The 18,580-nt window shown below is 43.4% G+C and overlaps 1 protein-coding gene across 1 annotated transcript in view; it reads right to left on the bottom strand.

The window, feature by feature from the left end:
- Window positions 1-18,580, bottom strand: part of CASQ2 (calsequestrin 2) — a gene marked incomplete at both ends in the record, with an annotated part of 72,243 nt that overhangs the window by 12,108 nt on the left and 41,555 nt on the right. The window contains 4 exons of the mRNA XM_080692016.1: window positions 1,739-1,793; window positions 9,105-9,150; window positions 10,541-10,671; window positions 17,382-17,455. Of these exons, the coding sequence (XP_080548142.1) occupies window positions 1,739-1,793; window positions 9,105-9,150; window positions 10,541-10,671; window positions 17,382-17,455 (306 nt within the window). The remainder of the gene's footprint in view (window positions 1-1,738; window positions 1,794-9,104; window positions 9,151-10,540; window positions 10,672-17,381; window positions 17,456-18,580) is intronic.

Genomic DNA, 18,580 nt, shown 5'->3' on the forward strand with positions numbered 1-18,580 from the left:
CCAGTGGCAACTCCATCTCTGTTCACACAACACCAGGGATCCGATTCTGCATGATTAGAGCTTGAAAACCTTAGGCAACTGGCTTCCTTTGGTACTTTCTTCCCCAGGGGCAGAGGGATGGCCAGAAACTGTGACAAGAAGCTAAAACTACATTGGTATTTGTTTGTTTGTTTGTTTGTTTATCTTTGGACAAGGCCTAGATCTTCTTGGAAAAGTTTTCCAGGTGCAAGTTTATAATGGAAAATCTGAGACAACGGGGAACATTCAAAAAACTTAATGAAGAAGGCAGGGGAAGATCTCAAGTAATTTGGAGCAAAAATTTGCTGCATAATGGATATACCTTGAAAATAGCATGCTAAGTAAAAGATGCTGGATACAAAAGGCCACAAATTCCATGATTCCACTTGTATGAAACAGACACATTTACAGAGGCAGCCAGAAATCAGTGGTTGCCAGGGGAAGAGGTAATAGATGTGATTGCTAATCACCTTCTGAGATGAGGAAAATGTTCTAGAGTTAGATTGTGCTGGTGTTTGCACAGCTTTGGGACTGTACAAAATCCTACTGGAGTACACATTTGAAAAGGGTACCTACTATGGTATGTGAGTCATGTTTTGATTTTAAAAGTTATATGAAAAAATCTTGACTTAAACCTATAGGTAAGTTATCTGCATATTAATCATCTGCCCCACAAGTATTTATGAGGCACATGACAGGTGTCAAGAACCTGTGAGCAGGTATCTGTCTTTCCTCCATGGTGCACTACCAAGTATGTTTCCTTAGGCAGAATGTTAAGTTTCTCTGAGTCTTCGTTCCCTATCTTTGTTGAAGGTCCTCTCTAGATCGTTCCCTATTAGAGATGCTGAGGTCCCAACAAGTACTACACAATTTCCTGTTTCCTGGGCCACTGCTGGCGCATCGCAACGTGGCTGGGGAGCTGTTTTGGCTGCCTGGGGTGGCTTTGCTGCATTGCAGGCTGAGCACTGTCAGGGTTTAGAATCCCTGCTCAGGCACTGCATCCTAAAGGGAGCCTTTTCCATCTCTGGATTGTCTCCCAAAATGCACCTCAGAATCCCCACTTCCACCTTCCCTTTGGAAGCTCTGCATCTCACAAAGTACTGCCATGGAGAACCAACATTTTACCTTCTGAAAAATTAATTTTTTCAACACTCCATCGGTGTTGAAAGAGAGAAACCAGGGGAAAGTTGTCCATGTTGCAAAAACTAAGCAAAATTACTCATCCATTCCAGGAATGGAATTCCTAGTCCTGCAGCCAGGTCCAGGCCCCGGGTTACACAAAAGTGCAAGGTCATCTTGCACTTTTTGGATACGGTGCTCAGTGTGCCCAGTTCTCATTTAGAGTACCTTTTTTTGTTGTTCTGTTAAATGATACATTATTATGTTAACAGAGGATTATGATTTCTATAGGCTAGATCACAAAATTGGTAAATAGAACATGTAATGTGCACAGAAGTTCACTCATTCACACATGCCCTGCAAGGTTCGGATGTTAGAATCCCTTCCCCGCTTCCCAGCACTCCTTAGTCTGGGCAGCTGAGCAGAATGCATGAGCTCCAGTCTGTTCACATCTGAAGAGACCCACACCTAACAGGTGACCACCAGGGGGTGCCCAATGTCTTGCGGTTGTAGATGGGATGCCAGGGAAGAGAAGGTAAGACCTAAGGAAGGTGAGAGCCAGCTCTCCCTTAAAGGCTGAGTACACTTGGGGGTCTCCTACCTGGGTCGCTTCTCTCTGCAAAAGCCACGATGTGGATCCCATTCAAATCATCCTCCTGTAAGAGAAAAGAATCAAAGGTTACTTTCTCAGGTGAAGAGATGCAAAGGAGTGGGAGGGGGCAGGAAAGCAGAGGCTAGGCTGGAGATGGGGCAGGGGGGTAAGGCCATGGAAGGGGATGGTCACAGAGGCACAGAACAGGGCCAGCACGCACTGGAAGGGGATGCTGAGGAGCGGCTGGGAGGCATGCGAGGAAGTCTGAGCAGGGAGCCAGGTAAATAGATTTGGGAAACACCAACCACACAGGAGACATTAGCACTAAATAGGTCTCACTCCCATGGTCTGGGTGGTCCAGGAGAGCAGCGGCAAAAGGCAAAATGAGGGAGAGTGTTAGTCTGGCTTATCCGGCGTTCCAGGGCAGCAGGCACTCCAGGAGATTTACCAGCCCCCAAAACATCCCCAAATGGGCAGTAGCCAGGAATCCCCCAGGTGCGTTAGGATGTGGGTCACTGCCACATAAGAATCGTGTGCAAGTCAGGACTCCATCAGCTCCTCTGGGTGAAGAAACAGAGCCAGGGACAAAGGGGACACGGGGAGCCTCAGCTGTGCTCCTGACGGTGCTTTCTGCTCTCACCCCAAAGCTTGCCAAATTAGTGTAAGCACTCTGTGAGTGAGGGGAGCTCCAAGAGGAGTCTGGAATGGGGTCGGTGGAAGGTCAAAGGTGTTCAGCTGAGATCACCGAGTGTGGCTGTCGGGACTGGGGTAAGGAAAAGAAACCAGAGAGAAGATTTTAAATTATGGGGCAAGCAAGGGCCATTCCGTTTTCCACCTCCTAGATGCAAAGGACCTTTTAACTATGGCTGGAAAAGGAAGAGTGAGAACTTGGGGAGAGATGTGCGTTGGGGGAGACTGTGAAAGTAAAGGTGATTCCCCAGGAGACCTGGAGAGCAGTGTGTGTGAGATGGAGGCAGGCGAAAGGGACAAAGCCAAGCAAATACAGATGGCAGAGGAGGGATTCACTGGGCCCCTGAATGTCATATCAGAATCATCCTATAATGGGGGAGAGAAAATAAAATAAAAAACAACTACACAACTCTGGGCTTCTTGACCCTCCCCTGATCTCCGTTTCCATTTCAATTGATTTTAATGCTGGTGCAATCCTATCTAAATGCTAATTTTTTTCCTTTGAGTTTGGAATGGGCAAAATCTCCAGAAAGTCTGAGAGAGATTAAATAGAAAATATTATTATTAAAAACAAGAGAGTGGGCACTGCTGTGGTCAGATTCTCGAAGGAATTGAATTTTACAGATATATATGTGCGTACGCCAGTTTATTACACAAATCCGACAGCAACCAGAAATCGAGTCTGAAGTTTCACTGTTTTACATTTGCTGTTACCGCCAGACAGATCTTCCTATCCGTTCTCATTAGGCTGCCGTGTCTCTGTCTCTTGCCATCAGCTAGATGTGAGCGCTGTTAGCTCTGTGAAGCAGCCCTCATTTCTATGTGTCCTTCTAGAACACGTTTGGAAATTGGTTTTAGAATTAAGAATCCATATTCGTTTTCTAAGAGACTGCTCATAATATGTCGGTCACTCCCCAGGCCTGAGATTGTCTCTGGATGGAAAATCATAACTAAGGGACACAGCTTTTCTCTCCCAGTATTCAGCATGCCAACCTGTACCAAACACCTGTGAGAAAGTAGGCACTTGCTAGGCACCAGGTATTTTCTTTTCTTTTCTTTTCTTTTTTTCTTTCTTCTTCCTCTTTTTTTTTTTTTTTTTTTTTTTTTTTTTTTGGTGTTACTGGGATTCCTGGAACCCTTCTACCTCCGGGCTACACTCCCAGACCTATTTTATACTTTTTTTAAAATTTGGAAACAGGGTCTCTTAAGCTAGCACAGCTGGCTTCGAACCTGCGCGATCCTCCTGTCTTCACCTCCCAAGCATGGGGATTACAAGCGTGCGCCACCACGCCAGGCTAAGGCACCAGGTATTTTCAGTAATCAACTCACGGAGCAAGAATCATGAGCTCATGAGTCAGGGGTTAGCTGGTGAGACCCCAGAGTGCGAGGAAGAGGTGAGCTGTCTGCAGGACTGGGGGAGCCACGGCCTTTCTCTGAACCCAGAACCTTGGCTACCCATTGGTCTTACATCATTCTGCCTTAGAAATTCTCTGTTATTTCACGAATCTTCCCTCAACAAGATGGTAAACTCAAGAGATTATGCTCTAAAATAGTGATGATGTTACTAAAATCAGCGACGATCTCTGCCACTTTTGTGTAAGTACTTTGTTCATCTCTAAATGTCAAATGAAAGTCCTATTCCTATTTAATGCTTAAAGAATCAGCAACTTACCTAAGGTCACAGAGCTGGTAGTGACATAAGTGTGATTCAAGCCATTTGTATCTGGCCCCAAAGCCCACTGTCTCAGTCTATGTTGGCTGCCATAACAAAATATCATGAACTGGGTAGCTTACAAACAACAGAAATCAGTGGGCTTTGTTTCTCACTGTTCTCGCAGATGGGAAGTCCAACATGCCGGCACCAGCAGATTCAATGTCCGGTGAGGATTTCCTTCTTCCTGCCTCATAGGCAGTGCCCTCCTCCTGTGTCCTCACAGTCAGAAGGGATCAGCTAACTCTCTGGGGCTTCCTTTTTTTTTTTTTTTTTTTCCTCTCAGTACTGGGGATGTAACCCAGGGGCATTCTACCTCTGAGCTACACTCCCAGCCCTAGTTTTTATTCTTTATTTTGAAACAAGATCTCACTGAGTTGCAAAGGGCCTCACTCAGTACCTGAGGCTTCCACAAACTGTGATCCTCCTGTCTCAGCCTCCCGAATGCTGGGATTACAAGCATGCACCACCACACCCGGCTGGGGCTTCTTTTATAAAGGCACTAATCCTATTTATAAAAGATGCTTATGACCCAATCACCTTCCAAAAGCCCCATCTCCTAATATCATCACCTTGAACATTGGGATTTCAAAATGTGAATTTGGGGGAGACTCAAATGTATACTATAGCACCCATGCTTTTTCTGTCTCACCACTGCAGAGCAGTCTTCATTAATTGATTGATCCTCTGCAGGGTTCACAGAAAATATTTTTTTTTCAGTACTGGGGATGGAACCCAGGGGCATTCTACCTCCAAGCTATACCCTCAGCCCTATTTTTTATTCTTTATTTTGAAACAAGGTCTCATTGAGTTGCTGAGGGCCTCACTAAGTAGCTGAGGCTGTTCACGAATGTGTGATTCTCCTCTCTCAGCCTCCCGAGTACTAGGATTACAAGCATGCACCACCCCACCTGGCTAATCTTTTAAACTTGGATCAGTGACTTTTAAGTTGAAAGAGGCTGAAAGGGAGACTATGCTTAGTCCCCACACACTGCATCCCCCAAAGGCCAGAGATTTGGGGATCACTTTGGTGAATACCCTCCTCTGGATGCCCTCACACTCTGAACACCCTTCTGTTAACAGCAGTGAGCACACTGGGCTGGTGTTAGGTTTTGAGATTGACTTATCTACTCAACCCTGAGCTTCTAAGGACAGAATAGCAACCCTCACATTCATAACTCCACTCTGCTCAGTGTAATAAACTCTTGCTAATGTCTATTGACAAAAAAATGTTTACATTCATAAAATCTTTACATTCATTTTGATTAAAGAAAATTAGAAAATATTAGAGATACCAAGAAGAAAATAACTTTATCAATTAGCTACCAATCAGATATGCTACCAGTGCTCATAGTTCTATTTCCTTCTTCCCTATTGAAAGTTCTCATATTTAATGAGAACACACACAAACACACACACACACACACACACACACACACACACACATACACACAGAGTTTAGACCAATGGGCTCCCTCAAGGGTAATGGCCCAAGGGTTTGTCTAGAACTCTTTTGCCTCATCTTGGAGGTACTTTGCTATTGCAATAGAGAGAGGATTCTTCAAGAAGAATTGCAGGCTCTCTTCCCTTAGGGACAGTTGCCAAGGACTCTGACTGATCCCTTGCCAGGGTAGGGGTGGAGTGTCCTAGGAGAAAGACAGGCCAGCACTGGGTCCAGACTGCCCTGCCTCACCTTGACATTCTTTGAATGTTATAATAAATAAATAAATGCTCTTGAACTTAACACACTACAAATATTTCTAGGCACTGATTTCTTTGGTAATAATATGTGATATGTTTTGTATGGTCTGCTACTGTTACAACCTACACACTGAGGGGCTGGGGGTAAATAGTTGCTGTAGCCTGGCTAACTTTCCTGTCTTTTTTTCTTTTTAAGTATTTGGCAATGTCTGGGAAAGTGGATGTTGACAATAAAGACCTTTACATTCATTCCCTGATCACCTTCGACAGCATCTGTGGTTTGAGTTGTTGTGACTAAGTGGCCTTCTGAGATGTCACTCTTTGGAGGAGTTCCTCCAGGTGAGCATGAGGCTGGGGAGGGGTCTGGGGAGTGATCCCTCAGGAGCCCTTCTGACCAGTTGGTTTCTCTTCTCTATTTATTTATTTATTTGTTTGTTTGTTTGTTTGTTTGTTGTACTGGAGATTGAACACAGTTTAATCCTCAGATTGAGCATTCTACCTACACCCTAGCCCTTTTTTAAAATTATTTATCTTTTGAAACAGGGTCTTGCTAAGTTGCTGAGGGTTTTACTAAGTTATTGAGGCCCACCTTCAGCCTAAAATCCTCCTGTCTCAATCGCCTAAATTCTGGGATTACAGGCCTGAGACACTGTGCCTGGATTCTCCTTTTTAAGGGTGCAAAGATTAACCCCAGAAGGACCCAATTGCCTTCCTTTCAACTTGGAGACTTGGGTGAGGGGCTGGTTGGGTCTGATTAGGCCTTTTGAGGAGGCCCACTGGCTGGTCCAGAATGGGGTGATGCAAAGAACAGAGCTAACTGTTCTTTCCTCTACTTGGTTAAACTTAATGTGCAGCATTTCTCCAATTCAAAAACAAATGGATATATAAATGAGGTAAACAACATGAGCCATCACTGTTATTTTATATTATAGCAAAAGGCTATACCTTATCTTATTCATTACATGAGAAGAAATCAGAGAAGGAGTTCCACTGAAGCCAAAGAGACTTCCTCCACAAGTCTCCTCTCATGTGAAGCAGGGTTTCTGCTGCGCTGTGGGTTATGGTCAGGGCAGGGCATGGGCTCCCCAGCTTTGGAAGTCATGGTCTTGGGTATGATATGTGGTGTCAGTAAGGAAAGTCCTAGGAGAAGGAAGTGTTCTATAATTGAGAATCCTCTCCCTTCTGAGGGCCTAGATGATTGAAGATTGGCTTTTAGGGATAAAGAAAATAAAAAGAGAAGCAATAGATAAAGACACAGCAGAACAGAACAGCAATAAATGCCTTCAACTTAAAATGGTACTTCATACCATGAAAGAAAGATTGAGAACCTGTTCCAGATCAAAGGCAGCTAAAGGATCATAACAACCAACCTGTGTGTAGTGACACACACCTGCAATCCTAGAACTTGGGAAGCTGAGGCTGTAAGTTCACAGGTTCAAGACCAACCTCTGTAATGTAGTGAGACTCTCAGCAACTTAGTGAGACCCTTGTCTTAAAACAAAAAATAAGATAGGTCTGGGAGTGAGCTCAGAGGTGGATGCCCCTGGGTTCGGTCATCCTCAGTAACACACACACACACACACACACACACACACACACACTCAAAGCCATAACAACCAAATGCAAATGTGAGATCCTCTATTGGATTCTGGGCCAGGAAAAAACAAAAACATTTTTCTCTTGCAATCAAAGATGTTAGTGAGACAGCTGATCAATAAGAAAAAAGCCTATAGATAAGATAGTGGAGTTTTATCAGTGCAAATTTCCTGACTGTGATAATCATACTGATGTTAGAAGAAAGCCTTTGTCTTTCAAAAATGCTCAAAATATTTAAAGATAAAGGACAATTGTATATGCGACTTACTCTCAGTTCAGGAAAAAATATGTACATTTACATATATACATATATACATTTACATATGTACATTTGAGACAGACAAAGTCATGGTGGTAAAATGTTAACATTTGGGGAATTTAAGTGAAGATTGTTTGCACTGATTTGCAAGTCTGAAATGACTTTAGAGTACAGAATAAAAACATTTTTAAAAAGAAATATTGCCTCAAAGCATTGTTATGCCCTTTTGTTATTATTTTTAAATTTAGTAACAAGACCTTTTAAAGGTTAATTTTCTGAAAGGCTTACATGTAAGGAAAATAGGTTTCTATTGTGCTGGACGGTTGTTAAATAATGCACTCCTCTCGCCTCGATTATTTGCCCTTCAGTGTCTTGTGAAATGTTTGCTTTCCCTTCAGAAATCCAAGTAAGTTATGTGCCAGCAAAAGAGTACATGTCAAGTTACTCCCTGGTTCTGTTCATCCATCACTTCAAGCTACAATTTTAAAAAAATTTAAATGCTTCCACGTTAACCTCCTTCCCCCACCCCAAATGGCAGCCTGTGGGGACATGGGCATCTTAAGGAGGCAAACTGGAGAGAACATGAGATTTGGCTCCAGATGGCTTTGATTTAAGTCCCAAGAACTAACATTAATTATATGTCCTTGAATAATTAGCCTAATCTCCATGACTATCAATTTCTCGGATGAAAAATGGACTACACTAAACCGATACCTGTTTTCCCACACCTTCTGGAGCTATTGTCTGGTCCAAGCTGAAGAACACAAGAAATGGGGAATGCTCCACAGACTTTAGCTGCTATTATCCGTGGAATCTGGTATACAGGGTGGTGAGATAGATGTGTGGCTATCTGAGTCACACATAGCAGGTGACAAAGGCCTAAGGGACAAGCTGACCAGGCCACTTTCCAGGGCCTCAAGCTGATATTTTTGAAAGCGACCATTCCTTAAAGGGCAACCTCCATGCTTTGAACTCCATCACACTAATCCTTACAAAAAGGCATGATTTTAAATGGAGAGCTAAAGCTCAGGCACATCGAGTGACTCCATGTAGAACACAAACTACTAGGTGGCAGATTCAGGACTTGAGCCCCAGTCTCCACGACTTAGAAGCCTGAGCTCCTTCTGCTCAGGTAAGAACCCTGGGTGACCTGCAAATGGAAGCCAGCAGTCTCCGTGGGGAATGGAGCAGACTGAGTACTTTTGCGTAGTAAGTAGTACCAAAGAGGCTTAAACTTGATCCATTGAGAAATAGGTTTTTACTGAGCTTGATGCTGTCTATATTTTAAATACACCCCTGTCCACACATCTTCCGTAGTCTGATAAGACTTAGTTTGAATCCTGGGCTGGAATCAAAAGGGCACCTTGGGAGGAATATAGTCCTCTCCCTGAGACAGAAAGGGTTTACTCATTTCTTACCCATGTTTCAAACATATCTTCTGGGCGCAGGCGACGTAGAGTGGGTCTGAAAAGCAAAACAAAACAAAAGGAGGATTTTCCTTAAGATCATAAGACAGAGAGGGAGCCTCAGCCAGGAGATGTAAACGCAATGTCTGTTCATTTGTAAGACATGAAGGCCCCCAAACCTACTTCTGCCCCAAGAAAGCAGAGCAGCTTTACCCTACTGCATGGGGCTGAGAGCTGGGAACAAACCTGCGACCTTTGCATAGACCACTTGATGCAGGGCATAGACAGCCTTTTACAGACAGTGAGTCAGAGGCTTCAGGGTCTGCTCATTCCCAGGGCAGGAAGCCTTTCCCTCCTAACAGACAGCAGCACCGTGAGAGCCCAGAGCAGGCCCAGAAAGAAAATGCTGGAGTGAGAAGACAGGAAGTCTTGGTTGTCCCAGCCCAGGCCTGCCACTGTTCCAGCATCAGGGTCATCCATCTAAAACTCCTTTGGAATCTTTGGGGAGACAGGGGGCTCTCTATACTGCTCAGTTTAATCTTTCTGAATATTGGCAAGTAATGCTAGACATAGTGATATTTGTTCTGAGTGCCCAGGTCGTAGTTCTCCAGGTTCAGTGAACACAATTGTGCATATGTGGGGGTGAGGGTGCACGAGGCAGGGGGCCCACTAACATGGTCCATGTTCTGGTATTATTCCTCCCTCAAAGCAGAGTCAGCCAGCTGCAACTGCCTGGCCAAATCCAGCGGGTACCTCTTGGTTTTGTAAACATATTTCGGGATATGGCCACACTCATTTGTTTACACACGGTCTGTGGATGCGTTCACCCTACAAGGGCATTGTTGAGCATCTGTAACTTGGAGGCCATCTGCCCCACAGAGCCTGAAGTATTTGCTTGCTACTTGGTGCTTTAGAGAAAGAGTGTTCTGATTGCTGCTAGAGCTACTCTGAATGGAATCACATCTTTTCCTCTCCCAGGAGTTGTATGTATAGAGTATCCATCCTTCACTAAGTTACTTAATGACTATGAGTCTTATTTCTTGGTCTGTAAAATTGAGATACTAATAATAGCTCCATAGGGTTGGAGATGGGATAAAGTAGTTCCCATAAGGCATCCACCACACTTTTAACATACAGGGAGCTTTTATTAAATTGATATCATTATTACTGTAGAATTTTACTTGTATCTTATTCTGGATTTGAGAAGATTCGCAGACTAGGAGAGGGGATTGTAACCCTACTTTACAAGTGCAGATCCATATTTGGAAGTAGTAACATCCCAGCCACTTATCGGTGACAAGCAAAGCCATACCACCAAGTTCTATTCTGCTGGCGTCCTTCCTCTAAGCTGCTTCCCTCAGTGGCTTGGTGGTTCTGAATTATCAGCTCTGGCTGAGAGCCCCTTCCCATTCTCCAGCTCCCCCATTCCCCCACGCCATCCCAGATACCTTTGGTGTTCCTTCACAAACTCCACAAGCTCCTCTTCTGTGTGAGGCTTATTGGGGATGGAAATGGGCTCGTCCATAAATGGCTCGTAGAAATCGACTTCATTCATCTTTAAGGACAATTTCTTTGCAACCTGAAACAGAAACAAAACTGTAACGCATTTGAATGCACAAACATGAGAGTAAATGTTCATACCTTAAATGTAGTCATCAGAAACTCATGACTTAGAATCCGGGCTAGACTACTCTTCTATAATCAAAGAAAGAAAAAAGGAGAGAAAAAGACTTATTTGGCAAATGAAGGTCAGGCAAGGGCAGGGAAGAGCCGAGCAAAAAGTGGAAAATTTAATTGTATAATCTCCACCACTCTCCTGTCTTTGCCAGGGTTGGAGGAGGAAGTAAATGCCAACGGAGTGTGTTTACTATACAGGGTTGGGTGGATTTAATTGAACCAGTTTTGATGGAACAGGTGATTGATGGAAACCCCTAAAACATGCAGGTATACAGAATCAGGAGCCAATCCATAATCTCTTCTTGATCAGCTCATAAACCCTAATCGCCATATAGGTTGAAGCACAGGCCCCAGGGTTCAGTCTCTCGGTGCCAGGCTTGCTTGGTGGTTTTTCAGGCTCTGGGAATTGTCTGGCTTGTTAGTAGTCCATAAGGTTACCCATCACCCTGCTCTTCTCAGAGCAGAGGGGTTTCCTGGGAAACAGGACATTCAATGCTAAAATCTGGATCGTCCCCAGCAAGCCAGAATGAGTGGCTCACCCTATAATAGGCAAAAAAGCTCAGGAACCAGCCTGGAACACATTTTCTTTCTTGATTAAAGTGGCTGCATGTCAATCTGTTGTCAAGCAGAACGGTTGCTGTGTTTGCCTGCAAAGCTGCTGAACTCAGGACTTGTCTCGTGACATGATTTGAGAGGCCTGGAATGTACAGTGCTCAATAGAAAACCAAATGTCACTCTTTTCTAGCTCAGAGCTGTGGTCCAAGATGAACAGGGATGAACAGTGGTTCCCTTGAAACTACAGAGGAGTTGCCTAAGAGCTGAAGTCCTGTGGTGGTTACCACATGACCCAGTGACCAGGGAGGGGGCTGTGACTAATTGAAGAGGGGGGGAGGGACTGGGTGTTACATAAGCTCTTACACAAGGCGGTCCATTCAGAGGAAACACTATGTCCATATGGCTTTTGTCATCAATTGCTATTAATTCCAAGTCACTATATGCCAAAAGACATTTCTTATAGTACTTAGGGAAAGAAATTCCAGCATCCTACTCAAAATCAAAGAAATTAGGATGAGTTTACAGCTACAGTCAGTAGAAGGAAACTTTATTATCATGTTGATTTTGTTTAAAGAGGTTTTCTTAGATCTCTCTCCCTCTTCTCTAGGGTGGATGGGGTGTAAATGTTGGGGTGATGAGACAGGGGCCCTAGGAGGGGAGAGCAAGTACACAACTAGTGTCTGGGTTTACATACAGTTCTCTGCAAAGCCTAGGGGAGAATGGACTTGAAAATGTCATTGGATTCTCAACTTCTTGAGTTCACTTCCTGTGTATTCTAGGATCCAGGAAACTGCGCTGCTATGAAATGGGACGTGACTCGATAAACATAAACAGTGATAATAGCAAACACGAGGAGAGCTAATGTGGGCCAGGCACTGTTGCAAAGAGTGTTAGGTGTCTTACTTTCTTAATCCTCGCGTTGATCGTATGACGTAAGAACTACTCTTGTACTTATTTTACAGATGAGGACGCTGGGGCGCAATCTGGGTTAGCAATTCATCAGGATCGCATATGTAGAGAGGAGCAGAGGAAGAATTCCAGTGCAGGCAGTGGGCCACTCCAAACCTCTAGTCTGCCTGCAATTCAGCTTTCTTTCCATTTGGAACTTACATTCTCCTTGACAGCACAAGAGAGGAATACACACGTGTCCCTGCAAAGCTTATGCTGAAGCTGCACATGTTTTAGTGAGATGTTTCCTTCTTATAATATGTTCTCATTAATTCATTCCCCATTACAGTCTGCTATAATTAACACTTCCTGAAGGTGAGAGAGGGGTGATCAGAGCCACGCTCAGGCAAGCAGCATGTCATGCTCGTGTGTGTGTGCGTGCGTGTGTGTGTGTGCGTGCATGTGTGTGTGTGCGTGCATGTGTGTGTGTGTGTGTGTGTGTTGGTAGTGGTGGTGGTCTCGGTCCTTAAATGCCAGTACCTGGGTCTGAGTGTTCTATTAATTAGTTCTATTAATGTAAAATTGGACTGTCACATTCTTAGTTTGAGACTTAGGAAATCTGAGTAAAATTTTCCAGAGGTTTCTTCACTCTCTCTCTCCTCTATCCTCACAGAGGGCCCTCATTTTGTATCTCAGAGCATCTCTCTCTTTCATTCTTGTTATCGTGTCTGGAGAGGTAGGGACTGAAGGCGAGTTGACTGACTGAAGCACTCATTCATTCATTTCATTACTAAGTATTTAGTGGGATCTTCTATATCCAATATACTGCCCTAGGAACAGACTTGGTTCGTGGACACTGTAATTAAATAAGAATGTATTGTACTATTAAAAGTCAAATAAGTCCATAAAAATAGATGTGCCTGTGCTCCCTCCCTTCAACTAGTTGGGATTTATTTTTGGCAAAAACAAGAACATTAAAAAATACAATGGCCATTTTTCTGACATTAGCATGTATGTTAATTATGATACAGATGATTTATTTTTGCAAGCCAGCAAGCCATTTCAAGTGTTACCAATGAAAAGCCATCCCAAAGTGAATGCAGACTCTCTCAGCATCTCTCTTCTCTGTCAGCTCTGTTTAGCTAGTCACAGTTCCCGTTAGGCCCAAGCACGATTCAGAGGAGATGGAGACTGTTCATCTTGCCGATCCCTCAGAGAGAAGGGAGCAGGTCAGGGGGAGGCGGTGTGAGATCATGAGAACCGGCATTTTTCAGACTTCTGAGTGCAGGAGAGTGGCTGCTACCTTTGGCGCTCCTCTAACTAATTTGTTGAGGCTGCATGTGGCTTGATCTAGGATCAGTATCAGTAGGTCCAAATCTGTGTCCTATAAAATTCCTGGGGAAGTTTATTCACAATGCAGATTATTGGGCCCTGTCATACCCCCAAAAATTCAGATTTCCAGGAGCAATCCCACAGATCAATGCTTTTGAAAGCTCTTTGGAAGATACCAGCATCGACAGTCTTGGGGAACTGTTGGCTTTCAAACTTACATCAGAAGCCTTGTCATTCCACCCTTTTCTTCTACACTTAGATGTATGACATATGTGTTGGCTTGTTTATTTACTTTCTGTCTTCCCACCTTCTCTCGCACACTACACTCTATATGGGGCAAGAGTCTGTTTTGCTCCGTGCCGTTTGTATCACTAGTATCTAGAAGAGTTACTGGCATTCAGTGAATGAATGAATGAATGAATGAAAACACCTCCAGTCAATTGTTTTCTCAATTTGTAAAATAAAAAAAGGCTCATAATCCCATCTTGTGTTCTTATGTTCCTTGGTAGATCCTTCTTCCTAGATCTACCTTTGACGATGTGAATGCTTCCTTAGCCTCTTACAGCTTAGTCTCTCCTGGTTTCAAACATCTACAAAGCACCTCCAGGTCCCTCTGAGATACCCTAGGGTGTGTTGTACAAACAAGGTCCTTTCAGCCATCCCATGACATTGACTCTTCCCCCTTCTGCTCTACCCACCCTGCTGTCATTACGGAGGCTGCAGCCACGCCTCCTGGAGCCACCCTCTCCCACTGGGCACTACTCCCCACTCCACGATGGGCACAAGCCCCATGTGGCATCACAGTGCTCCCAGTGCAACCGCCTCTGTGCTCCCTATGGGGGAATGTGTCCCTTTTTAAAGCGTTATAAAATCCCACAAGGCTCCATGAACAGTGGCACTTATGACTCAGTGTCTTTGGGAGTTTTTAGTAAAGCAGCTTTCGGAGTTTTTAATTACAGCCTGACCTCACCTTCTTCACAGGCCACAGACATGAAACCATCTAGTTGGACTGGGATCTGAAAACAAATACTACCCTGAACTCAGAATTGAACCACTCCTCTAAAAACTAAAGCTTTGTTGCTTGGTCAAGCTCATCTGCCCGACTCTCTGCCCTTCAGACAAGGTGTTACCCAGCAGCCCCTGAGCCACTCCCGGCCAGCAGAAGTTCCCACCAGCCATGGAGCCAGTGTAGATGTCTGTGTTCCTCTCCCTCACCATCTTGGTCCTAAATGACTGCCTTCTCCTCACAACAGCCCTGGTGACTAACTAACGTCGACTGGATTTTTACTGCATGCTAAACATTTTGTCTCTGTTGCTTTCTTCTCTAGAGCACTGACTCTGAAGCCAGGCTGCCCCAGACAACATCCAGCTTCACTACCGGCTGTGACTGTGAGCGAATCGCTTGATCTCTTGGTACCTCGGTTTCATCCTCTGCAGAATGAGAATATGGATTCCTCTCTTATGGGCCTGTGGAAAGAAGGAAAGGAAATAACCTACCTAAAGCTCTTAGCTCTGAGCTTGCACATAGTAAGCTGGTGCCTTGCCTGGGCATGGGGAGAGGGGAGCTGCACCCCGTGTGTCAAGGTGGGTGGAGGGAAATGAGGTGGGATGGGTGACATAAAAGGAATATGTAGAAAGAAGACAACAGGAAAGAAAAAGAGGGATGTAGCTCTAAATCTAAGCACTCCAGGGTCACCCTCCCCTTCACTCTGTAGGCATGTTTTCCTCCAAGCCTGAATTCTTAAGAGCCAGTAAATCTTTTAGATGGTTTGGACTCTATATATTTTGTTAGGTTGTGTAACATTCTACTTCTGAGCTTACCCCCAGCTTTTTTATTTTTTGCTTTGAAACAAGGTCTTGCTAAAGCTGTGGGGTGTCTCACTAATTGCTGAGGCTGGTTTTGAACCTGCAATCCTTCTGTCTCAGCCTTCCAAGAAATGGGATTGCAGGCATGCATCACTATCATGCCTGAGTTACATAATATCTTTTAAACTATTCAAAAGAAGTCCAAAAGCCAGGCGTGGTGGTGCATGTCTGTAATCCCATCACTCGAGAAATGGAGACAGGAGGATTGCAGGTTCAAAACCAGCATCAGCAATTTAGCGAGACACCCCACAGCTTTAGCAAGACCTTGTTTCAAAACAAAACATAAAAAGAGCTGGGTAGAATGCTCCTGATTCAATCCCTAGTACCACATACAACACACACACACACACGCACACACACACACACACACACACACACACACAGAGGAAGGGTACATGCCTGTAATACTAATACTTAGGAAACTGAGACAGGAAGATCACAGGTTCAATGTAGCTTCAACAATTTATAGAGGCCCTCAGCAACTTAGTGAGACCTTGTTTCAAAATAAAATATAAAATAGGACTGAGGGTGTGACTCAGAAGTAGAATGTCCCTAAAGCCAATCCCCCTTCCTCAGTACCACAAAAGAAAGAAAAGGAAGCTAAAAAGAAGTCTAGAGAAAGACATTGTTCAAACTCTGAAGTGGTTCAGAACACTTGGTCCAGTCCAAGTACTATCTATCATCCAGACAACTAAAGCCAAAGATTCTGAGAATACCCAGACTCAGGAGATCCCTGCTCCATACTCTGCCACCAAAGGAATCTAGCTCACTGAAACCACCTACATACCTCTTATGCTCACTGTTTACAATGTTTCCTATTAAAGCAGAGACATACCCTCTCAAAGCATCTATCCCCCTCTCCATCTCTGTCTCTCTCACCCTGGAGACAGCCTGCATTCTCCCTTAAATGTGTATTTCTTGCTTTCCTAAATAAACCTGTTTGTAGCTCTACTCTTTGTCTTGGAAATTATTTACCAACCCATACCTGTACCATGACAGTATGTACTTGATAAATTATATTTACTACTGTTTTGGTGTTCCTGATGAAGATCGTTTCCAACTCTAAAATCCAACCAATCAGAACAAGCTTGTTTCAAGTCTAAGGTTATTTTGCATAGATTATTGTCCTTTCTTCTGGAGTATGGGCTTAAAGAAAGACAGGGGTCATGTACACTGAGGTGGTTCAGTAAATATATAGGAGTTGAATGTGATCGCTTCCTTGTGCCCCTTCCCTGCTCCACCATCTACTGGACTCAATGAAAGAGAAAAGTCTATACTAGTATACCAGTTCAGTTTAGACACAATTTTTTTTTATTATTTTCCACCCAAGGTTGGTTTGAATCTTTGGATGTAGAACCCGCAGATACAGAGACTTGACTTTATATCAAACTGTGCCCAACATATAAAAACACTCAATGATTAGGGGCCATCTTAGCAGTTACAGAAGCCAGAGTAGAGTTCCCAGGCTATAGTAAACCCCAAATAAATTACCTGTTGATTCAAGGCTTGTTGGTCTCTTCTGTTCTTTGGACTATAAAATCATATGCCATATAATAAGAGCTATGGGATTATAGAAAACTGCACTGCCAACATCTCCTGAAAGTAACTTTCTAAAGCACCAGGGCTTCATGAAATCAATGTTCCTCCTCATTCAATTCCCATCCCAACTCCAGGAAGGAAGAGGTAAGAGCTTAGCGGTTCTGACTTTTGGGGCTCACATGCTTGCCATTCTTAGCATATTGGAAATTAAGGGGCAGGCCAGCACTCTTCATCAAATATTTTTAGAACATGCTTCCCTACTTAGAATGATCTTTGACTCATCTCTCACTCAATTGTAAGCCAAACTTCTAACACTTGTGGAGGAAGAGAGGCGAGGAAGGGTGGTTACTATGGCTCAAAGAGGGGGTGGTACAAAGTTCAGTCTTTAGTGCTTTTAGCCTACCAAAGTGTTGGGATTCCATGGGTACTCACTCCTTTGTCGAAGGTGGCAAAAAACTTGATGTAAGGCTGGAAGTGTTCAGCTGCCTCTTCAAATGCTTTGTAATCTAGGAGAAAAGGTAAAATGGAAATATTTTCAAGAGGCACAACGCAGACTTCTTTTTTTTTCTCCTAATGTGAGGAATCCCACCCATGGCCTTATATATGCCAGGCACTAACTCTACCACTGAGCCATATTCCTGGACCCAGACTTCTCTTTTTAAAATGATGTAGAGAGGACAGAAAGCCAATTAATCCTGATCAGATAATTATGTAATAGGTATTATTTAGGCAGCTAATTATTAAGTACTAATTTAAACCCAAGTTTCCCCAAGGAGTTTTAAATTAACTAGCATTTCATTGGCGGAGAGAAGACATTTCTGCTATGTTTTAAAGAGGTTTATAGATAGAAAGCAAAAGACAGAAAAGCGAGAGAAAACGGGAAGATAAAAAGACAAGATAAATCCTAAACCAAAGGAAAACGTCCTTCCAATCACACTTTACTGTAGTTATAATGCTGCATATATATATATATATATGTATATATATATATATATATATATATATATATTTACTGTAGTTATAATGCTGCCCTATAGAGAATTTACCGTGAAGTATAGCTGAGCCCTAATAAGAAAATTCACCTTCCTATGTGAAATAACTTCAATCAAGATGAAATTATAAAAGTAATTTAGTCTCCAAAGCAGGCATACCCCTGTTGGTGAATTGTAGCTTTTTTTTTTCCTTTTTAAATTTTCTATTTTTTTTCTAATCTTTTGAGAGGATTATTTAAATTTAACCAAGCCTATGCTTGATTCTGGTCCAAAACAAGTCTGAACTGGTCAAGGTAGGCATGCACCCACACAAGTGTGAGAATGCTGGGCGTTGGTACACCCAGGCAGGCACTTGGTCAAGATATCTACATTCAGGCCTTAGATGTACATACAATGGCAATAGTGATTATAGTGATTGTTCTGGATAAATTCCATAATCCTAAGAGTCTCTGACACTATGATTTGTTCTTAATAAGATTTAATTTCTTCCATTCTATGGAATGCCGTATCTCTTAAACATCAGAAATAGGAGCTACGGGCTTCTGGGAAGATAGTGACTGAGGGAAGCAGCACGTATCAGTCTTGCTGACACTCGATCTCCATCACCATGAAAATAGCATCTTGACAAGAGAAATAAAT

The sequence above is a fragment of the Muscardinus avellanarius genome (genome assembly GCF_963383645.1).
Source record: "Muscardinus avellanarius genome assembly, chromosome: 3".
Taxonomy (NCBI): Eukaryota; Metazoa; Chordata; class Mammalia; order Rodentia; family Gliridae; genus Muscardinus; species Muscardinus avellanarius.